The 24,361-nt window shown below is 43.3% G+C and overlaps 1 protein-coding gene across 1 annotated transcript in view; it reads right to left on the bottom strand.

Moving 5' to 3' along the window:
- ATP6AP2 (ATPase H+ transporting accessory protein 2) overlaps positions 1–20,227 on the bottom strand; it is a 33,919-nt gene extending 13,692 nt beyond the window's left edge. The window contains exons 1-3 of the mRNA XM_033201973.1: positions 20,020–20,227; positions 12,026–12,156; positions 9,779–9,910 (exon numbers count right to left, since the gene is read on the bottom strand). Coding sequence (XP_033057864.1) covers positions 9,779–9,910; positions 12,026–12,156; positions 20,020–20,056 — 300 coding nt within the window. The 5' untranslated portion in view covers positions 20,057–20,227. The remainder of the gene's footprint in view (positions 1–9,778; positions 9,911–12,025; positions 12,157–20,019) is intronic.
- Positions 20,228–24,361: the final 4,134 nt, after the last annotated feature.

Consider the following 24,361-nt stretch of genomic DNA (forward strand, 5'->3'; position numbering starts at 1 on the left):
ATGGGATCTAATTAAACTAAAGAGCTTTTGCACAGCCAAAGAAACTACCATCAGAGTGAACAGGCAACCTACAGAATGGGAAAAAATTTTGCAACCTACTCATCTGACAAAGGGCTAATATCCAGAATCTACCAAGAACTCAAACAAATATACAAGAAAAAAGCAAACAACCCCATCAAAAAGTGGGGAAAGGATATGAACAGACATTTCTCAAAAGAAGACATCCATACAGCCAACAGACACATGAAAAAATGCTCATCATCACTGGCCATCAGAGAAATGCAAATCAAAACCACAATGAGATACCATCTCACACCAGTTAGAATGGCAATCATTAAGAAGTCAGGAAACAACAGGTGTTGGAGAGGATGTGGAGAAATAGGAACACTTTTACACTGTTGGTGGGATTGTAAACTAGTTCAACCATTATGGAAAACAGTATGGCGATTCCTCAAGGATCTAGAACTAGATGTACCATATGACCCAGCCATCCCACTACTGGGTATATACCCAAAGGATTATAAATTACTCTACTACAAAGACACATGCACACGTTTGTTTATTGCGGCACTATTCACAATAGCAAAGACTTGGAATCAACCCAAATGTCCATCTGTGACAGACTGGATTAAGAAAATGTGGCACATATACACCATGGAATACTATGCAGCCATCAAAAAGGATGAGTTTGCGTCCTTTGTAGGGACATGGATGCAGCTGGAAACCATCATTCTTAGCAAACTATCACAAGGAGAGAAAACCAAACACCGCATGTTCTCACTCATAGGTGGGAACTGAACAATGAGATCACTTGGACTCGGGAAGGGGAACATCACACACTGGGGCCTATCATGGGGAGGGGGGAGGAGGGAGGGATTGCATTGGGGAGTTATACATGATATAAACGTCATGCACATGTACCCTAGAACTTAAAGTATAATAAAAAAAAAAAAAAAAAAAAAAAAAAAAAAAAAAAAAAAAAAAAAATATGTGGGTAAATCTCTGTTTGGGGCTGTCAGCTCTGAAGGCTGTGAGATCCCTGATTTCCCACTTCACACCTCTGTATTTCTGTGTGTGTGTCTTTAATTCCTCTAGTGCCAATGGCTTAGGGTCTCCCGACTGAGCTGGTCTGGGCAAGTGGCGTCCATCTTGGGGGCTCAAATCCAGGTCGAAGGGTCGCCGGAGCGATGGTTGGAATGGAAAATGAGCTGGAGGACACCCGAATACTCTTAAAGCAATCTCTGTGGTGAGTAAGAAGGGGAGCTCGGAAGTGTCAGGGTAACAGTGGGACAGGTGTGCGGTCTGGTTCATTTCACCTTGGAACTTTTTCACACTGATGAGGAAGAATAAGAGTATAGCGAAGTAACAGAAGAGGTTACAGAGCATGTTTATTCACCAGCTAAAACTAAAGCAGCAAAGGAAGGAGATTCATCCCTACCCTTTTGCACTCCCTCCTTATTATTTTGAAGAAAATGACCCCCCCAGATCTTTCTTTTCCAGAGGACACTGGGCGAAAAGTAGTTGCCGCAGTGACTGTTCGAGCAGCGCCTCGAGCAACCACTCTTAGTTCTATTCAGGCAGGGATTCAGCAAGCTAGACAAGAGGGTGATTTAGACGCTTGGCAGTTCCCTGTTAGAATACACCCCCCAGATCAAGAGGGAAATACTACAGCTACATTTGAGCCTTTTCTTTTTAATTACTCAAAGAATTAAAACAAGCAATTAGTCACTATGGACCAGGTTCTCCATTTGTAATGGGACTGTTAAAGAATGTTACTATTTCCAGTCGGATGATTCCTACTGACTGGGATGCTCTTACTCGAGCTTGTCTAACTCCTGCTCAGTTCTTACAATTTAAAACTTGGTGGGCAGATGAAGCTTCCATTCAGGCTGCTCGCAATGCCCAGGCGCAACCTCAAATTAATGTAACTGCAGACCAACTTTTGGGTGTTGGCGGCTGGGCTGGTTTAGATGCACAACTGGTCATGCAGGATGATGCCACAGAACAGCTTAGAGGAGTGTGCATTAGAGCTTGGGAAAAAAAATCACTTCAGGTGGAGAACAATACCCTTCCTTTAGTGCTATAAAACAGGGACCCAGAGAACCATATGTTGATTTTATAGCTCGGTTACAGGAGTCTCTTAAAAAGATGATTGCAGATTCGGCTGCTCAGGATATAGTGTTGCAGTTATTAGCTTTCGACAATGCTAATCCCGATTGCCAGGCTGCTCTGCGACCTATCAGAGGGAAAGCACATTTAGTTGATTATATCAAGGCCTGTGATGGTATCGGAGGTAATCTGCTTAAAGCTACCTTGTTGGCACAGGCAATGGCAGGACTGAGAGTGGATAAAGGAAATACTCCATTTCCTGGAGCTTGTTTTAACTGTGGGAAGCATGGTCATCCTAAAAAAGAATGTAGAAAAAATCAGCGAGTCAGGCCGCCAGATAGGGGAAAAAAAAACTGCTGATCCTAAAATATGTCCAAAATGTAAAAAAGGAAAACATTGGGCTAGTCAGTGTCACTCTAAGTTTGATAAAGAAGGGAACCCGATTTCGGGAAACATCATGAGGGGCCCGTCCCGGGCCCCGTTCTAAACCAGGGCATTTCCAGCTCAGGACATTCCCTCACCCCTATACAATGTCTGTCCCTTGCCACAGCTGATAGTGCCGCAGTAGATTTATGCTGCACAAAAGCTGTGAGCCTTCTGCCTGGGGAACCCCTGCAAAAGGTCCCAACAGGAGTCTGTGGACCCTTGCCGGCAGGGACAATAGGATTACTTTTAGGAAGGTCTAGTTTGAGTTTAAAAGGAGTACAAATACATACAGGAGTCATTGATTCAGATTACAATGGGGAAATTCAAATTGTTGTATCTACTTCTATTCCCTGGAAAGCAGAGCCAGGAGAGCGCATAGCACAGCTCCTGATTGTGCCATATGTGGGGATGGGAAAAAGTGAAATTAAACTAACAGGAGGATTTGGAAGCACAAATAAACAAGGCAAAGCAGCTTATTGGGTAAATCAAATTACTGATAAACGTCCTACCTTTGAAATAACTATTCAAGGAAAGAAATTTGAAGGTTTGGTAGATACAGGAGCGGACATTTCAATCATTTCTCTACACCACCGGCCATCCACGTGGCCAATTCAACCCGCTCAATTTAACATAGTTGGAGTTGGTAAAGCCGCTGAAGTATATCAAAGTAGTTATATTTTGCATTGTGAGGGGCCCGATGGACAACCTGGGACTATTCAAGCAATTATAACTTCTGTACCTATAAATTTATGGGGAAGAGATTTATTACAACAACGGGGAGTACAAGTTCTAATTCCAGAACAATTATATAGCCTTCAAAATCAACATACAATGCATGAAATGGGGTATGTCCCTGGTATGGGACTAAAAAAAAAATTGCAAGGTTTGAAAGAACCGCTTTAAGCGGAAAAACAAAGTTCTTGCCAAAGATTAGGAAGTAATTTTCGATGGCGGCCACTGTTAAGCCTCCAGAACCTATACCTTTAAAATGGTTAACAGATTAGCCAATTTGGATAGAACAATGGCCGCTAAGTAAAGAAAAACTGGAGGCTTTAGAGAAATTAGTTGCTGAACAATTAGAAAATGGGCACATGCTCCAACATTTTCTCCTTGGAATTCTCCAGTTTTCGCAATTAAGAAAAAAATCAGGAAAATGGAGAATATTAACTGACTTAAGAGTCATCAATTCAGTTATACAACTAATGGGAGCATTACAGCCAGGATTGCCTTCTCCTGCTATAGTTCCAAAAAATTGGCCTTTAATAGTCATAGATTTAAAAGACTGTTTCTTTACTATCCCTTTAGCTGAGCAAGACTGTGAATGGTTTGCAGTTATAATTCCTGCAGTAAACAACCTGCAGCCTGCTAAGGGCTATCATTGGAAAGTGTTGCCACAGGGCATGTTAAACAGTCCAACTATTTGCCAGATGTATGTGGGGCAAGCAATTGAACCTACTCATAAAAAATTTTCAGTGTTACATTATTCACTATATGGATGATATACTTTGTGCTGCCCCCACTCGAGAAATATTACTCCAATGTTATGATCAGTTGCAAAATTCAATTTCTCGTGCTGGTTTAATTATAGCTCCTGACAAAATTCAGACTACTCCTCCTTACTCCCACTTGGGGACCTTAGTAAATGACACTACCATTGTGCCACAGAAAGTAAATATACGTAGGGATCAATAAAAACATTAAATGACTTTCAAAATTACTAGGGGATATTAATTAATTACTAGGGGATATGACCTGCTCTAGGCATTCCTACCTATGCCATGAGTAATCTGTTTTCTATTCTTAGAGGAAATCCTAGTCTCACCAGCCCTCGGCAATTAACAAAGGAGGTGGAGGCAGAGTTACAACTGATTGGGAAGCAAGTCCATAAAGCTCAAATAGAATAGATCCAGAGAAGACTCTAGATTTGCTAATTTTTTCAACTCAGCATTCACCTACTGGTGTTATTGTCCAAAAACAAAACTTAGTAGGGTGGCTTTTTCTTCCACATACTAATTCACGGACTCTAACTCCTTATTTAGATCAAATTGCTACTATGATAAGGATTAGGAGAACTCGGATTGTTAAATTACATGGATATGATCCTGGAAAACTTATTATCCCTCTCACAAAGGCACAAATACAGCAAGCTTTTATAAATAGTCTTACTTGGCAAACCATTTAGCTGACTTTGTGGGTATTCTCGATAATCATTTTCCTAAAACGAAGCTGTTTCAGTTTTTGAAATTAATTAATTGGATTCTCCCTAAAATAACTAAATTTAAACCAATTGAAGGTGCTGAGAATGTTTTTACAGATGGGTCTAGCAATGGTAAAGCTTCTTATTTTGGCTCAAAAAGTAAAGTTTTCCAGACGTCCTATACTTCAGCTCAAAAAGTGGAGCTTGTAGCTGTAACTGAGGTTTTGACTGCTTTTGATATGCCTATTAATGTGATTTCTGATTCTTCATATGTGGTTCATTCCACACAGTTAATTGAAAATGCTCAGTTATGATTTCATACAGATGAATAACTGATGACTTTATTTACCCAATCGCAAACAGCAGTTAGGGGTAGAATGCACCCTTTTTACATCACTCATATTGGGGCTCATACACCTTCCAGGACCTTTGACTGAAGGGAATCAAATGGCTGATCACCTAGTTGCTATTGCAATATCTAATGTTAGACACTTTCACAATTTGATCCATGTTAATGCCTCTGGTCTCAAACGCAGATACAGCATTACCTGAAAGAAGCTAAAGCTATTATCCAGCGATGCCCAACTTGCCAAATGGTACATTCCTCATCTTTTACAGGAGGCATCAATCCTCGAGGACTGGAACCTAACTCTATTTGGCAAATGGATGTCACACATGTTCCCTCGTTTGGGAGACTAGCTTATGTACATGTATGCGTGGACACCTTTTCTCACTTTGTCTGGGCTACATGCCAAACAGGAGAGTCTTCTGCCTGTGTTAAACGTCATCTTTTGAGTGTTTTGTGGTGATGGGCATTCCAGCTTCTACTAAAACAGATAATGTCCCAGGCTATACTAGCCAAACTCTAGCTACATTTTCCTCTATGTGGAATATTAAACACATTACCAGTATCCCATACAATTCTCAAGGACAAGCCATAGTGGAAAGAATGAATCTCTCCCTAAAACAGCAGTTGCAAAAGCAGAAAGGGGAAGACAGAGTATATGGAACACCACAAATGCAACTGAACCTAGCATTATTAACTTTAAATTTTTTGAGCCTGCCAAAGGCCAGATGTTACCAGCAGCTGAACAGCATCTACAGAAACCAGCTGCAAAGACAGAAACAGAACAACTGATTTGGTGGAGAGATCCGATAACAAAAAGTTGGGAAATAGGTAAAATAATAACTTGGGGTAGAGGTTATGCTTGTATTTCTCCAGGCCAAACTCAACAGCCGATTTGGATACCATCAAGACACCTGAACCTTATCATGAGCCAGATGCCGAGAAAGAGACTCCGGGAGGATCCCGAGGACCCCCTGGTTACAGCCATGTTGAGACTGATGCTGAGAAGGGCCCCAACTGTCATGAGCAACCCATCGAACACAGCCACCCACCTGGGGACAGATCAAGAAGCTGTCACAGATGGCAGAAGAAAACCTGAGAAAAGCAGGACAACTAGTCACAACGAGTAATTTAATGGTAGCTATGATAGCAGTTATCACCACCACCATGAGTATTCCTTCAATAAGGGCTGACACAGAGAACAAAGATACTTATTGGGTATTTTATCAATCTTGGCTGGTAATAATGCCTGGATGCAATCACTCTGACACAGTTACACATGTTTTCTGATTTCCGTATTTACCATAATAAATCTGCTCTTATAATTGAGGCATGCCACCCTCAAAAACCTATTTGTAAACAGGATTGGACCCAGTTAGAAAAACTGAACATACTTGTGTAGGAAGATTGCTTTGCAGAACAGGCAGAGGTGCTGCACAATGATTCCTATGGAATCACTATTAATTGGTCCCCTAAGGGGATGAATTGAATTGCACCTCTCAGTCTGCCTGCCACGGCCACACTACGTTCAGATGATCTGAACAAAATGGTCAGATGGTAGAAATGATAAGAAGTACAGCAAAAGTTCCTATTATCTGGAACCATGGAGGTATAGTGGCACCTCAACCTCAAATGATATGGCCTGCTCTAGGAGCTAAACATAAGGATTTGTGGAAACTATTAAATGCTCTTAATAAGATCAAAATTTGGAAAAGAATAAAAAAGCATCTAGAAGGACACTCTACAAACTTGTTTTTGGATATAGCGAAATTAAAAGAACAAATATTTAAAGCATCCCAGGCACACCTGACCTTAATGCCAGGAACTGGAGTGCTTAAAGGAGCTGCAGACAAATAGCAGCTAGTAACCCATTTAAATGGATAAAAACATTTGGAAGCTCTGTGATTTCAATGATGACTGTGCTTTTAATCTATGTTGTCTTTGTATGGTCTGCAGATGTGGATCCTGACTCCTGCGAGAAGTAGCTCACCGTGACAAAGCTGCCCTTGCTTTTATCTCTTTGCAAATCAAAGAAGGGAGACATGTTGGGAGCAATCCCCCTAAAATCTGGCCATAAACTGGCCCCAAAACTGGCTATAAACAAAATCTCTGCAGCACTGTGACATGTTCACAATGGCCCTAACACCTAAGCTGGAAGGTTGTGGGTTTACAGGAATGAGGGCAAGGAACACTTGGCCCGCCCAGAGCGGGAAAACCGCTTAAAGGCATTCTTAAGCCACAAACAATAGCATGAGCGATCTGTGTCTTAAGGGCATGTTCCTGCTGCAGTTAACTAGCCCAACCTAGTCCTTTAATTTGGCCCATCCCTTCGTTTCCCATAAGAGATACTTTTAGTTAATTTAATATCTATAGAAACAATGCTAATGACTGGTTGCTGTTAATAAATATGTGGATAAATCTCTGTTCGGGGCTCTCAGCTCTGAAGGCTGTGAGACCCCTGATTACCCACTTCACACCTCTATATTTCTATATATGTGTCTTTAATTCCTCTAGCACTGCTGGTCTCCCCAACCCAGCTAGTCTCAGCAGAAGAAAATGTGGTATATAAACATAACGGAATACTATACAGCCTTTAAAGCGGGGGAAACTGTCATTTGCAACATGGATAAACCTGGAGGACATTATGTTAAGTGAAATAAGCCAGGCATAGAAGGACAAATACTACATGACCTCACTTGTAAGTTGAACTCATAGAAGTAGAGAGCAGAATGATGGTTAGAAGAGGCTGGGGAAGACAGGTGGATGGGAAGGAGAAATGTTGATCCAATAGCTTTTTCTTTTTTTTTCAGATAGAGTCTCGCTCTGTCACCCAGGCTGGAGTGCAGTGGCGCAATCCCAGCTCACTGCAACCTCCACCTCCCAGGTTCAAGTAATTCTCGTGCCTTAGCCACCAAGTAGCTGGGACTACAGACGTGTGCCACCACACCTGGCTAATTTTTGTATTTTCAGTAGAGACAGGGTTTAGCCATGTTGGCCAGGTTGGTCTCGGATTACTGGCCTCAAGTGATTCACCCGCCTCGGCCTCTCAAAATGTTGGGATTACAGGCATGAGGCATGGTGTCGGGCTCCAAATACCCTTTTGAGATATCGTTTTATTATTATGTTCAGATTTAACTGCATTGTGGTCAGAGAAGGTAGTTTATATGATACTGATTCTTTATTGTTTGTTGAGATTTGCCTTGTGGACTAGTGCATAGTAATTTTTTCTAAGTATGCCATGTGTGCTTGGAAATAATCTATACTAGACCACAGGAAAGTCTGAAAAAAAAAAAAAATTCCCAAAACTTCAGCATCACATAGACCACAGTATTACAATGCAGTGAACTTAGAAATTTAAAAATTAGAAATTATGTTTTTAAAACTCATGCATTTGGAAAAAATACTTCTACATAACTCATGGGTTAAAGAATCACAATACAAATTATGAAATATTTTGAAGTATCAACTAAAGCACCATATATCAAAAATGTTTTGTAACTCCCTCATAGTTTCTGTTCCTTCCTTTTTTTCACAAATTTTTTCTCTTTCTTTCTTCTTCTTCCCCCCTGCCCCCGCAGAGATAGGGTCTTGCTATGTTGACCAAGCTGGTCTCAAACTCCTGGCCTCAAGCAATCCTCCCATCTTGGCCTCCCAAAGTGCTGGGATTACAGGTGTGAGCCACCATGTCTGGTCCCTTTTTTTTTTTTTTCACAATTTTAATGTATGTATTTTTAGGTCTCTTGGAAATTGGCCTATTCTCTGTAGTCCTAAGGAGATGAATTCTGTTTGTTGCACCTAGTTTCTCATGGCATTTTTGTTCCTTGAGGTGCTTTGTAAATTCCACTCATCTTCCATATTTGACCAAAGGAGCCCTTGGCTGTGGAGGTGTCCCTATGGGGCAGGTCATGTGAATTTGGAAAGAACCACTCTGCACAGCATAAGCCTATAATTCTAATTCTAATTTCTCTCAGGGGACTCTTTGGGTCCAACAGCCAAGGGCAGCAAGCCAGCTTTACTAGTTTTACCAGTCCTCTTTTGAAGTACAAGTTGACAGCATTTTCTAGTCCCTGAATTTCTGCAGGAAACACAGTTTCAGCATCAGCTCTTGCTCACCACTATGGCTTCTGAGTTTTCCATCCATATGTAACACCTGTGTATACCACCCCCTCTTGCATTCAAATTTACTTATGCTAGTAAAAATGTTTTTGTGACATTCTTTCAAGCACTTCTGTATGCTTATAATGGAAGCATATAGATCAGCACAGTCACCCACATTGCCTGAATGGCCAGTGAAGGAGTAAGTGAGCCAGCAATCAGCCTCCAGTGTCCTTACACACAAAAAGAGGTAAAATCCTGCAGGGAAGATGACAAGACAATGGCCAAGAAAACGGCAGTAGGATACACCCCCAACTGGTTTCTCCTTTGGTGGCTCTCTTTTTCGAGCCTCTGGCTATTCTGACTGGGGCAATTTCTCTCTCTTATCTTAAACAGTACTCTCATCCACAGAGAACAGCCAAGCCTCAATCAATTACAATCATCATGTAATTTTCTTAAAAAGAAATTGTGTTTGTAAAAGAATTTCAAAAGAAACCGTGCATCAGAAACAGATAAGAGAAGTATGTTTAGAATGCAATTCATAATGACAGCTGACAAGGGAAAATGTAAAACACATCCCTTTAATTTTTTATAATAATACTCACATTCTCCAAAGGGTACGAAATGACACTGCCTGGGGGTAGAGCCAGTTTGTCCACTCCCTTCACCATCACCATGACAGTAGCCCGAGGACGATGAAATAGGTTACCCACTGCAAGTCCTGGCCAAGAAAGGTCCTAAACATTGAAAAGCACAAAACGGAGTTTAATTATCAACTCAGGAACCCACCTCCCCAGTAACATCTAATAAGCAGAGTTAAGGGGTTCTGGGATGACACTGACAAGGAAAATTCACAGGGAAACTAAACATTTTATTTGTGGCAGTCGCTGCAATCTCCTAATTAAGAATGCTGATTTCTACCCTTTTCATTTTCTTAAAATTCTACAGATTTGAAACAAAGTCTAATAGTAAGTTATCTCACACCTTTTGTGGAAAAAAGCAAGCAAGTAAACAAAACATAGGTACCTTTCAAATAACAGATCACAAAATAATTCTTTTCTTCATGTAGCCACAGAAATTTTCTTCCCCCACATCATTTTTTGCCTTATATACAGCATCACTTTTATCTTTCACAGCAACATAGCAAGATGGTCATTAAAACATCCTCTTTAGACTAAGTCTTTATAAATAAAACAATTCCTACTAAAAGTAACTATCATTAGTTTACTAATAATTATTTCTCAAAGTTATTTTAACAGCCATCTGTAGTCAAGTTTAAGGCTGTAAAGAACTAGATGGTCGGGTGTGGTGTTCATGCCTGTAATCTCAGCACTTTCAGAAGCTGAAGCAGGTAGATTCCTTGTGCCCAGGAGTTCAAGACCAGCCTGGGCAACATGGCAAAATCCTGTCTCTACAAAAAATATAAAAATGATCTGGGCATGTGTTGTGCACCTGTGGTCCCAGCTACTGGGGAGGCTGAGGTGGGAGAATCTCTTGAACCTGGCAGGTGGAGGTTGCAGTGAGCCGAGATTAGGCCACTACACTCTAGCTTGGGTGACAGAGTGGGACCCTGTTGCAAACAAAACAAAACAAAAAAAAAGAATTAGGTACAGGCTGGGTGTGGTGGCTCGTGCCTGTAATCCCAGCACTTTAGGAGGCTGAGGCAGAAAGGATTGCTTGAGGCCAGGAGTTAAAGACCTACCAGCCTGGAAAACATAGCGAGACCCTGTCTCTACAAAAAATTAAAAAATCAGCCAGATATGATGGCACGCACCTGTAGCTAGCTACTCAGAAGGCTGAGGCAGAAGGCTGAGGCAGGAAGATCCCTTGGGCCCTGGAGTTTGAGGCTGCAGTGAGTCATGCAGACTCCAACTCAGCTTGGGCAACACAGCCAGACCCTGTCTCTAAAAAAAGAACTAGGTACAAATTTCATCCTTAAATGTAAACAACCAATCGTGTTCACTTTGGTTGCCCGAAGACTACAAAAAGCTCAGAGGCTCTGCCCTTAGGCCTGGCAGTGAAGCAGTTCCCAGGCAGAATTTCTGTTTTCAGGGGTGCTCAGGATTTGGAGAAAAGTTCCTTTCAGTGACTGATGATAATATCTAGAGACCACATCAAAAGCACCAGACTTACAAAGAGAAGGAGATGATAGCACAGAGCAAGCTGCATTTCCTTTCTTCTGAGCCCTTAGCTTCTGATCTCTCATACTGACTGGATCTAGACCCTCCCACTCCCTACAATCACATAAGCAACCAATTACAACAACAGGTCACAGCTTCATTCTAGGAAACCGAGGTCCTTGGCTGCCCCATGGCTACTGACTACACTATTTTCCTAACCTCAGGCATGATGCATATATATTTTATCATTCATAGTGAATCTATCGCCTATTCTAAAACAAAAACAAAAACAAAGTAGATATCCTATTAGCAGTAGGACAGATGCATTCTCTAATATATAAAGAATTTCACTACAATGAATAAACAATTATATAGTTAATGATTTCTAATGATTTGTTTCAGAAGCCAAGCTTGAAGCATTTATCCAAAATCTTCCCAACTACAAATGGGCTTTTTAAAAATTAATTCATTTATTTTTAATTGAGATGGGAGTCTCACTATGTTGCCCAGGCTGGTCTCAAATTCCTGGGTTCAACTGATCCTCCCACCTCGGCCTACGAAATGCCGGGATTACAGGCGTGAGCCACTGCGCCTGGTCCAGATGAGCTTTTTACTTTTGTAATCTGTACCAAATGTACCTACGTTTGTTTGATGCTTTCTTGGGCTATTAGCAGAAATCAGTAAAAATGTTCTTAGAAGCAGCTCCAAACATTTAAAAAAATATATACATACTTCTTTCACAGAGAAGCCCATGGACAATGCAGCCACGTCTGGGATCCGCTCTCCTGGTATAGGCCAATTTCCATTTCGGAAAACAACAGACCCCGGTGATCTTAATATACTAAACTCGTTCCCCAAAACACCTGAAAAGAAAACAGATTAGTAAATGAATTATCAGCACCATAAATCATTTACCTTGACAATTATTAAATATAATACATGTTTCCCCATTCACCACTGACTTAGCATATTAAATTATGACTGGTCAAAATGCTGAGTCCTAAACAATAACAAATTCTTTTTCAAAGTATCACTCTAAGGATTTAAGTCCACACATTCTGCTAGAACAAAAGTACAACTATCAGAGCCTCTCTGAACCTATTCTGGTTTAGGGACTGCCTGATAAAAACAAGAAACAAACAAAATCTCAAAAAGAGATCAACAAAGGTACGACTATAAAACAGGGTTTCCTAATGATATAGACACCTTCCTACTGATGGCTCTTAATAGAGGCATGTAGCAATTTGGCAGGAATTAGAAATCAGTGGCATATCTCCAAAATTTAAAAAACAAAGCCCAGGCCCAGACTAAAAAGGAAGAAAAGAAGCTTGAAATCTCTAAATTATTTCTACCATCAATCCTCTCTACACAATGCAAATTCATAAAGTTCCTAGTATTTCACTATAAGATTTTAGCAGGTTAGTATGTCTTAGGATAGGTAACATCTTTCCTTATGTCCCACAGGCAACCCTAGTGAAATAAGGACTCTCAAATGTTGGTGGGATGGGGCATACATGTCACAAGGAGAAACACAAAAACACTTCAGACTTTGGAAACAAAGTCCAGGAAATTGTAGTTGACATGTCAAGAGGGTAAGAAAAGGTATTCTGTAATGATAAAGTCAACTAGTCTAAGGTTTTGGGATTAAAAGATAAAGATGAGAAAGGGGCTATTTTATAAGCCCTGGACAGCTAAGGATGACGTATTTGGCCTCTTCATCCATTATCTATTAACCTAGTGATGTCTAGCTTACACAGGGACAAGTAGCTAATTTCAGTCACTGAAAGGAACTTTTCTCCAAATCCTGAGCACCCCTGAAAACAGAAATTCTGCCTGGGAACTGCTTCACTGCCAGGCCTAAGGGCAGAGCCTCTGAGCTTTTTGTAGTCTTCGGGCAACCAAGTGAACACGATTGGTTGTTTACATTTAAGGATGAAATTTGTACCTAGTTCTTTTTTTAGAGACAGGGTCTGAGTGTGTTGCCCAAGCTGAGTTTGAGTCTGCATGACTCACTGCAGCCTCAAACTCCAGGGCCCAGGGATCTTCCTGCCTCAGCTTCCTGCTTCAGCCTTCTGAGTAGCTAGGACTACAGGTGCATATGCCATCATGCCTGGCTGATTTTTAAATTTTGCATTCCTATGAAAAAAATTAGCTCCAAGTCTAGAACAAATGTTAGCCACACCTAGTATGGGAAAATCAGACTTTAGTAAAGCATCAGTGTTATTCTCTTGACCTAAGGAAAGTACCACTAACAGGGTATGGAAATAAAGTTGGAAGCAACAGTAAATGTTTTGGTGTTGCAGTATTGACAGTAAATAAAAGGCTTCAGGATGGTGCCGATACATACTGTTACAAATTTCAATTCAGCATAGCTGTCAGAACAGGAACTTCCAAACTGCTCTAGCTGAAGACAGACCAAAAAAATTTAGCAGAATGGAATGGTCTTTTGTAACTGATAGATATCTTGGTTCACTAAAGTAGTAGTACTGCAAACACTAAGAAAAATGAGTAACCAAGAGACCTATACTTCCCAAGAACCATACACATATTTTGTTTGTTTGTTTGTTTGTTTTGAGACAGAGTCTCGCAGTGTCGCCAAGGCTGGAGTGCAGTGGCACAATATTGGCTCACTGCAACCTCCGCCTCCCAGGTTCAAGCAATTCTCCTGCCTCAGCCCCGGAGTAGCTGGAATTACAGGTGTGGCCACCATGCCTGGCTAAATTTTGTATTTTAGTAGAGAGGGGTTTCACCATATCAGCCAGGCTGGTCTCAAACTCCTGACCTCAAGTGATCAGCCCGCCTCGGCCTCCCTATGTGTTGGGATTACAGGCGTGAGGCACCGCACCCAGCCCCAGGTACCATACACATTTAAAAAACCATATTTTAATTTGGAGATACCCCTGTTTTGAGACATGGCCCTACTCATTCAATTCCAGCAAACCTATACCAAATAACTTTGCCCCGACTTCATAGTTTCAACTTCCATGCTTGTACAACAGTCCTTCAGAAGCCCAGAACTTTAGAAAACCTTAGAGTCAGGGACTCCTATAAAGAGAAAGGTCATTTGTCCAAACTTCTGCTTATTGTAAGTATAAGCATGTCTCAGGGATACCTGGCAGAAAGTCACCCCTCCTCTATTTCAATACTGCCAGTGATGGGACACCACACTCAAATATGAACTATATTGCCAGCAACTGGCTTCATTTTCCCAACATTCTAATCCTTTGAAAAGTTTTTCCTTGTACTGAACTGAAATGGGCTTCCTAAATTTCAACTTCCTATGCTATCACTCCCTGACTCAGTCTCACCAGATAACCTCATCTCCAGCTTCAGAGAAAACAGAGGAATTTCTTGAGCTACCTGCTTCCTCTCCCTACCACATATTTATCTGCACAAGCCCCTATCTATATCTCCTCTCCCTCCAGACATGAGGGCAGGGATGTCCCTCCTCCAGTCTAAGACAATCCTGTGTTCAGCCTTCTTAGGGACCTTTGCTCCTTCACTGTTTATTAAGTAAGCCACTCTTCTATCAGGAGCTAGGTGGCTATATGGTAACAGCCATCAAAAGATGGCCCTATAGAATACAAGCTCCATGAAGGCGGGGATTTCAGTGCAATCTTGTTCACACACTATCCCCAGGGCTGAGAAGAGAGCCTGACACATTGGTGCTCAATAAGTACTTGTTGAGTTAATGAATGAATGAAGTCACACCTCAAACCACCAATTTTCTCCCTCTCCACTGGCCCTTTCACTTCAGCATAAAAATAAACTCAGGGCACTCCCATTCTATAACTAAACCATAAAAAAAACCTCCTTTGGTCCTACCAGTCTCCACCAGCTACCAGCCTTGCTCCCCTTCAGAGGAAGAATCCAGGAAGAGCAGTCAACCACCGTTTGCTTCTATACTTCATTTCACATTTACTACTTAACCCACACTTTTTTTAAAACTTTAATTTTTTTTTTTTTTTTTTTTGAGACAGTCTTGCTCTGTCACCCAGGTGGGAGTGCAGTGGTAAGGATCTCAGCTCACCGCAACCTCCACCTCCCAGGTTCAAGAGATTCTACTGCCTCAGAGTCCTGAGTGGCTGGGACTACAGGCACGTGCCCCCCATCTGGCTAACTTGTGTATTTTTTTGGTAGAGACAGGGTTTCACTATGTTGGCCAGACTAGTCTCGAACTCCTGACCTCAAACAATCCGCCTGTCTTGGCCTCCCAAAGTGCTGGGATTACAGACGTGAGCCACCGCACCTGGCCGCCCACACCTTCCAAGCCCACCATGCCACTGAAACAACTCCCCAAACTCAAAAGGCAATTTCCATCCCTTAATTTTATCTAACTTACCAAAGCATTTGATACTGGCAACTCCATCCTTGAAAAGCCCCTGCTTTGGTCTTCATGCAGCCACAGCCCTGGTTTTCCTTGCAATCCCTTTGACTGCTTCTCCTCTGTTTCTTTCCCTTCCTGTCCTTAAAAGCAGTGGTGGCCAAACTTTTTAGATTTCAACCCTATCAGCACAAAATTGGAAAGTAGCCTTTCTCTCTTCTGTCCCTCTCATCCTCTCCATGTAAAGTATACACTTCTACTATAGTAATAGATATGTATTTGATTTGTGCTATATTACAAAGCACAAAAAAACAAAAATTTTAAAAAGGATGAGATACCTGTGTATATTTTTCCCAATCTAATAATGAGAAAACATCAGATAAACCCAAATTGAGGGACAGTCTACAAAATACCTGACCATTATTACTCAAAAAGAGATAAGATAAAAATAGATAGGCCAGGAATGATGGCTCACAGCTGTAATCCCAGCACTTTGGGAGGCTGAGACAGGCAGATCACTTGAGGTCAAGAGTTCAAGACCAGCCTGGCCATCATGGCAAACCCCCATCTCTACTGAAAATACAAAAATTAGGCCAGATGTGGTGGCTCATGCCTGTAATCCCAGCACTTTTGGAGGCTGAGGCGGGCAGATCATTTGAGGTCAGGAGTTCGAGACCAGTCTGGCAAACATAGTGAAACTCATCTCTACCAAAAAAATACACAAGTTAGCCGGATGTGGTGGTGCATGCCTGTAGTCCCAGCTACTCAGGAGGCAGATCACCTGAGGTTGAGAGTTCAAGACCAGCCTGACCAACATGGAGAAACCCATCTCTACTAAAAAAATACAAAATTAGCCAGGCGTGGTGGCGCATGCCTGTAATCCCAGCTACTTGGGAGACTGAGGCAGGAGAATCACTTGAACCCAGGAGGTGGAGCTTGAGGTGAGCCAAGATCGTGCCATTGCACTCCAGCCTGGGAAACAAGAGTAGTCCCAGCTACTTGGGAGGCTGAGGGACAGGAATCGCTTGAACCCAGGAGGCGGAGGTTGTCGTGAGCTGAGATTGTGCCACTGCACTTCAGTCTGGTGACAGAGCAAGACTCTGTCTCAAAAAAGAAAAAAAAAAAAAGATCGCTAGATAGGCTGAGAGACAGATAGAGGCCAGGTGCGATGGCTCACACCTGCATGTAATTCCAGCACTTTGGGAGGCTGAGGAGGAGGATCACTTGGGCCCAGGAGTTCGAGACCTCATCGCTACAAAAACAAACAAAAAATTAGCTGGGTATGGTGGCATGCACCTGCGGTCCCAGCTACTAGGGAGGCTGAGGTGGGAGAATCACTTGAGCCTGGGTGGTCGAGGCTGCAGTGAGCTGTGATCACACCAGTGCACTCCAGCCTGGGTGACAGAGTGAGACCCTGTCTCAAAAACAAAAACAAAAAAGATACAAATGGAAGTTCTAGTACATTCTTCTGGCATCCAAATGGATCACCTAGCATATTCCACATTGAAGATCCGAGGGCTCCATTCTTGACTTTTATTACTTTCCTATTCTACATCTCTGAGCTGAGCCAAACTACTCCTAAGGCTGCAAACACCAAAAACACACCCAATTCACCATCTTCCACACGCTTCTCCTGTATTCTCTATCTTGATGGATGATACCACTTTCCAACCAGTGGCTGGAATCCGTTGTCTTTAAATCCTTCCTCAGCAACACAGCTAATTAGCCACTGAATTTCATCTTTCTTTCTTATCTCACAAATCCTTTCCCTCTATGTCCAGGGCACACTCTTCAGGCCCTCACCAGGTATGCTAGAATTGGTTGCCTTAAGACCTTTGTCATGCCTCTCTCCAATCCAGACTTTCCCATAACTGCTTCAAAATACAGATCTGACCATTCACCCTTCTGCTTAAATGCCTCCTCTCACTGCCCAGAGACTCTGAGGCAAAACCCAAAGCATTAACACCCAAGTAACCTCATCAACATTATTTCTGGGATCTCCCCAACTTAATCCCTGTACATTTTAGCCCACCAAACTAATTGCCCTTTGCTCTCACATCACTCTGCTTTTACACATGCTGTTCTGTTTCAATACCTTTTCCTCCACCCCAACTTTTCAACACATTAGCCCTGGGAGGCACCTCCTATGGGAAATTTTCTCACCCTCCCCCGTCTGGGATAAGTGTCCTTCCTCTAGGAACTCCACTATACTGTGCTATGATCATCTATGAATGGTGGATGGAATCAGTTAATATAAAATGGGTCCTATCTCTCTCTCTTCTACATGACATCACTTCAAATTCCATGTGTTCACCTTGGCCTTTCTTCTCCAGGCTAAATATCTGAATTTTTTCAAATACTCCTCATGATGTGGTATTCAAAACCCTAGTTCCCTTCCTCTCTCTCTAGGTCCCTAGTTCTCTCTCCTGTTTGGCAACACTGTTTTAAAGGATTTCTATTTCTGTTTCTGCCTGGAATACAGAAGTCAGATATCTTAAAGATGTTTTCCATTACATCACATTTAGTCATTGTGGAAAATAATAATTGAACCTCATCTGACAAGACTGAGCAATTCAGAAGCTGACAGGATCGGGTTCTTGTTCTGTATGAACTCGGCTATGCTAGTAAGGAAAGCATGTTCAAACCGTGTGCAGAAGCAATTATTTTATCTCAGACCCAAAACAAAAAAGCCTACATCCCACTGAATCAAAATAGTATCAGTCAAAACATTAAAACATGGAATCTCAATAGATGTTCAGTTAAACCACAGGATCAAAGGGAATATTTTTAAAATTTCAAAAACTGAATTAAAATTAATTCCCTCAAAGTATCTCAGTAGATCAGAATGACCTATCCAGAGCCAGAAACAGAAGAAACAAAAAACTTGAAAATGTTTGGGGCATGGATACAACGTAACTATCATTAACACAGAAAACCCCTGCACCTCTAGGGACAGAGGAGATCTGCAGATTTCAAGAGCATACTGGTGCAGAATTAAATCGCCATTCCAAAAGCAGGACCTCCCAACACCTCACATAGGTTTTTGGTTTGTTTGTCTGTTTGTTTGTTTTTGCTTTTGAGACAAGGTCTGGCTCTGTTGCTCAGGCTAGAGTGCAGTGGCGCGATCTTGGCTCACTGCAACCTCCGCCTCCCTGGTTCAAGCGATTCCTGTACCTCAGCCTCCTGAGTAGCTGGGATTTACAGGCGTGCCCCATCACGCCCGGGTAATTTTTGTATTTGCAGTAGAGACGGTGTTTTGCCATGTTGGCCAGGCTGGTCTCAAACTCCTGACCTCAGGTGATCCGCCTGCCTCAGTCTCCCTAAGTGCTGGGATTACAGGCGTGAGCCACCGCACCCGGCCTCCTATAGGTTTTAAACTGACACACTGAGGATCAGAGCACCCATTCCTCCAAACTGTTCTCAACTTGGCCTCTTGTTCACTACTGTGTGTGCCTCCAGTCTCAGCCCCCATTACTCTCACATTCTCATACAGTAATAGCGTTACCTGTGCAACACAACATATATAATGGAAAAGGCCCATGCGCTGGTGCCACCTCATCTGAAATCAAATTCAGCTTTGCTACTACCTGTTTAGCGTTGGGTAATTTATTTAGGTTGACCACCCTGCAAAACGAAGAAGATACCCACTTCTAAGGACTGCTGTCAAATGAAATACATTACCACATGATATGCAATAAGAGGCCACGTATTAGCTGATTTCTTCTCCTCTTGCTGAATGCTTAGGAACCTAGGTTCTACTCAGAAAGCTACCATGTATTGACATGTGACCCTAAAAATGTGACTCACATCCTAGTTTCCAAATCCTTAAAATTTGGAACTGTGACAAACCATTGAGAGGTGCTTTGTATTCGCCTTAAGAAATAATCATATAAAAATAATGATTCCATCTCAACTTTTGTATCCTGAAATATACATAAGGGAGGGGAGGGGAAGAGATTTCAGCAATTACTGATGACAACCACTAGAAATGAAGACACCGTACAAACGCAAAAACATCGTGGCAGCTAAAAAAGTCTGCCTTCCCTTCTTCGGCAGCGGGCTGCGACTCAATGAATCCCACTTCATTGAGAAATGTATCTCCATACTCTGAGGGCCTCTCAAAGGGGAAGAGGCCTGCCGGACGCGCCTCCTCAAAGTGGAGGGTGGAGGCCGGCTCAAGGGCCCCCTACGCAGCCCAGCCCCGGCCCCGGCGGCCCGTGAGGCCGCGCCGCCACGGCGATCCGGAAAAGATGTTGACAGGGAGGCGGCTGAGGCGAGGCCGCCGCTGACGGACCGCACTGCGGCACCTGCCTCGCAGTCACTCGCCCGCGGCCGACCCCGACCCCCAAGCCCCGCGGTGCAGGGCCTCCCCAGGCACGTCCTGCCCGCCCCGGCTCCTCACCCGCCACCAACGCCAGGAGCACGACAAACACAGCCATGGTGCCGCGCCGGCCGCAGCAGTGCGGGGCGACACGGAGCGGGACGGCGGGACACGAGCGACAACCGCAGCGTGAGGGGGTGACGCGCTCGGACTCTTCCAGACTCCGGGGCCCGTCCCTTCGTCGCGTCCGCTGGGACAGCTGCCGCTTTCGCCACCAATCACCAGCTACGTCGCGGCCTACGGAAGAGACGTAACTTGGGAAGCGACAGTCTGCTAGGCGGGGCTTAAAGTAACGGATGGAGAGTTTTGCCAATGGTAGGCAGCGATTGAAAAGTCAGGCAGTCCCGCCACCCGGTCGGTGATGACTGGTCACCAGATGGGGGGTAGGGCGGGTGGTCAGAATGGGTGATGGAGCCAGTCGAGAAGTCCCGGAGCCCACGGGTTTGAGGCTGCCTCCCGAGTGCAAACCTTTCTGCCAGTCTCGAGCGACGGTCTCAACCCGGATGTCTGTCTTTCCTGGTCGTGTGCCTCCCCCCGGCTACGGACGCCAGCTGTGAAAGGCGGGGCTGGTTGGGATTTCGCTCTAACAGGTACACAGACACCGAGCACCTGCTGGGAAGAAGCCAGGCGCAAAGGGGAACCCTTGCCCTCCACATCGTGGTGCCAGATAAAATACAGGACGCCCAGTTAAATTTGAATTTCATGTAAACAACGATTATTTGTTATTATGTCGCAATTAATTTATGGGACATACTTGTATTGAAAGAAGTATTACTGGTTATATGAAATGCAGATATAACTGAGTATCTTATATTTTGATTCGCTAAGTCTGGCAACTCTACCTCCAAAGGCTTTCCAATCTACAAGGAGTCATGGGACAGAGAGTTAATTAATTACTTAATTTGTCCATTCACTCAGTTTCCAATCTGGGCAAGGTGTTCCATGAGGATGTATGAAGGCTAGACATAGTAATTAGACCAGGATCCTCCCCTTCCACAGTTCATAGTTTTGTCTATGATGTGAGGCAAGAAGGGACACACTATAGCGTCTGTAGGTAGAAAATGATGCCCCAGCTGGTGACCTTGAAAGGTGGAAATGATTTCATATCCAAAGATAGGAGATGGGGAGATTTTTTCAGTGAAAACTGTAGGTAAGGTGGGGAGAAAGCCCCGTCAGGTTGAGCATCAGTAATCAAATAAGAGATTATATGAGAGAGGAGGCACAGAGCTAAAACTTTCAGTTAGAGACATTTATTGAGGATTTTAAATTGCACATAACAGACCTACACTAAGCCACTGAAGGCATTTGAGCATGATTTAGTGCACAAATTTAAAACAGATTTATTGTGGGTGGCGAGGGGACGCCTTACTGTTTCTTCAGTTCCCAGTCTCCATTTTCTTCTGGAGTTTCCTGAGGGTGAAAAAATGAGAGAGTTAGTTAAAAGCAGTGACCCCAGGAGTTCCCCAGGTAGCAGACTCACCCTAGGAAAACCTTGCCCAACTGAAAACTGAATCAGAAAGACACTCTCAAAGCCAGGTGTGGTGGCTCACACCTGTAATCCCAGCACTTTGAGAGGCCAAGGTGGGAAGATCCTTTGACGCCAGGAGTTGAAAACCAGCCTGGATAACATAGCGAGGCCCTGTCTCTTTATTATTAAAAAAGAAAGAAAGCAAAAAAAGAAGAACACTCCTTAAAAAGTTTGAACTTTCTAGAACACACTATGCTTACCAAAGCCACTCTCAATTTAGGGAATAGAGTCGATTTCCTCACCTATCATCAAGAAACAGGAAACTCTCAAACTTGCTTTTCCTCTAGAGAATTTGTACAAATGGGACTTTAGAGAACTCTGAAAGGAAGAAGAGAGATCTTTTCCATTAGGAATGTGAAATTATTAGCACCAAAATGTCTAAAGTACCCCTCCAAAACATTCACTCTAATGTGACTGACTAGAAAAAAAAAAAATTAGGCCGGGTGCGGTGGCTCAGCCTGTAATCCCAGCACTTTGGAGGCCGAGACGGGTGGATCACGAGGTCAGGAGATCGAGACCATCCTGGCTAATACGGTGAAACCCCGTCTCTACTAAAAATACAAAAACTAGCCGGGCGAGGTGGCGGGCGCCTGTAGTCCCAGCTACTTGGGAGGCTGAGGCAGGAGAATGGCGTAAACCCGGGAGGCGGAGCTTGCAGTGAGCTGAGATCCGGCCACTGCACTCCAGCCTGGGCGACAGAGCGAGACTCCGTCTCAAAAAACAAAAAAAAAAAAAAAAAAAAAAAAAAGAAAAAATAATCACTTTGTTGTTGTTGTTGTTGAGACGGAGTTTCCCTCTTGTTGCCCAGGCTGGAGTGCAGTGGTGAGATCTCGGCTCACTGCAACCTCCAACTCCCGAGTTCAAGCAATTCTCCTGCCTCAGCTTCCCAAGTAGTTGGGATTACATGCGCGCACCACCACGCCCAGCTCATTTTTGTATTTTTGGTAGAGACGGGATTTTCACCATGTTGGCCAGGCTGGTCTCAAACTCCTGACCTCAGGCAACCCGCCCACCTCAGCCTCCCAAAGTGCCAGGATTACAGGCGTGAGCCACCACGCCCCGCCGAAAAAAATGAATCACTTTTAAAAATTCTTTTTTAAGCATGATAAATTCACAATCTCTTCACACCAACTAAAGTTTCATTCTTTGTCCATCTTTCTGCACGTCTTAGAACAGGTTTTGAATCACAGGCCCTGCAAGAGCTTATCTAAACCTTATTTAGGGACATAATCAGCTAAAAGTGGAGCAGACCTCCTGCAGTTTCATCCAGCTTGAGGAAACAGGAAAGGAGTGAATGTCGCTGTTCTTAAAAGAGTTCTAGTACATTCTTATTTCTTTGAATTTAAGGAAGATGAAAATTTTGTAAATGGACTGGAATATAAAATAAATCCCCACCCCCACCCCCATTTCCCCAGAAAACCTTGCAATCTTTCACACTCCATTTATATCTTGAGAAATAACATCCCTTTTTGAGCTAAGGGCAAATAGCTTATTCTTTACCTCTAAGGGCCCTTTTCACCTGAGGTCGCAAAGACGCATTGTTGTTCCTTACAGCCTTGGAATTTAGCAAGATAAACATTGTTGGAAGCCCTCTCCTTGTATCATAGATTGAGAGATTGAAGCCTAGGGAAGGGCATATGCACTCAAGGTCATATTCTGAATCGTCAGCAGTTCTGCTTTGTGAATGCAGCCCTGCTGATTGAATCTCTAGCGCTCAGTAAACAACTGGTGATGTATGGTTAACTTTTCCACTGAAGCATTTAGAGATGGATATGTGTGTGGCAGGGTAATACAATATTTGAAGTTATGACCCCATTTGTTAGCCTAAAAGAAGCCTTTCTCCCCCCTCACCCCAGGCCAAATAGGCAAGACTCCAGCCATCCGTTGCCCTGAGGGGAGGACTCTTGGGAGAACCAGAAAACAAATGTCAAATTCTTGGCTCTTGAGTTTGAAAACTAGAGGTCCCGATGCAAGATTTGAAAGAATACGTAATTCCATTTGCTCCCTAAGTCCCGCCTTTGCCCCCCAATTAAGTCCAGCAGTGAGTTCTGAGTGATCCCAGAGTGAGCTCAGTACATGAGCTGATCCCTGCAATGAGACATCCCATCCAGGAGCCCTGTGGAGGCCAAGATCATGCCCCTCTCACAGATCATGCAGTTAAAATTAAGAATTTCTCTTCTTCAAAAGGTACTGTATACAGTATGGAAAGGTGTGGGGGAGGGCAGAGCAGCTTGACAGTGCAAAAACCCAACTAATACTATCTAGGCGAGGTGATCAAGGTCAATACCAACAGTGATCGGTCATGTTGACAGTGTGTGCCTTGATGTGATACAATGATAATGGCAGGCACTTCACCTCTATGATCTTCCTCCCCCAAACCCATCACCCCAGTCAAATCATGAGAAAAACATCAGACAAATGCCAATAGAGGGGCATTCTACAAAATATCTGACCGCTGCTCCTCAGAGGTAATCAAAAACAGGAAAGTCTGGGCCGGGTACGGTGGCTCACGCCTATAATCCCAGCACTTTGGGAGACCTAGGCGAGTGGATCACTTGAGGTCAGGAGTTCAAGACCAGCCTAGCCAAAATGGTGAAACCCCATCACTACCAAAAAATACAAAAATTAGCCAGGTATGGTGGTATGTGCCTGTAGTCCTAGCTACTCAGGAGGCCAAGGCGGGAGAATCGCTTGAACCTGGGAGGAGGAGGTTGCAGTGAGCCAAGCTTGTGCCACTGTAATTTAGCCTGGGTAACAGAGTGAGACCCTGCTTCAAAAGAAAAAAAAATTAGCCAGGCATGGTAGCGCACACCTATAGTCCCAGCTACTGGGAAG

This window comes from Trachypithecus francoisi, unplaced genomic scaffold, assembly GCF_009764315.1.
Source record: "Trachypithecus francoisi isolate TF-2019V2 unplaced genomic scaffold, Tfra_2.0 Lachesis_group6, whole genome shotgun sequence".
Taxonomy (NCBI): domain Eukaryota; kingdom Metazoa; phylum Chordata; class Mammalia; order Primates; family Cercopithecidae; genus Trachypithecus; species Trachypithecus francoisi.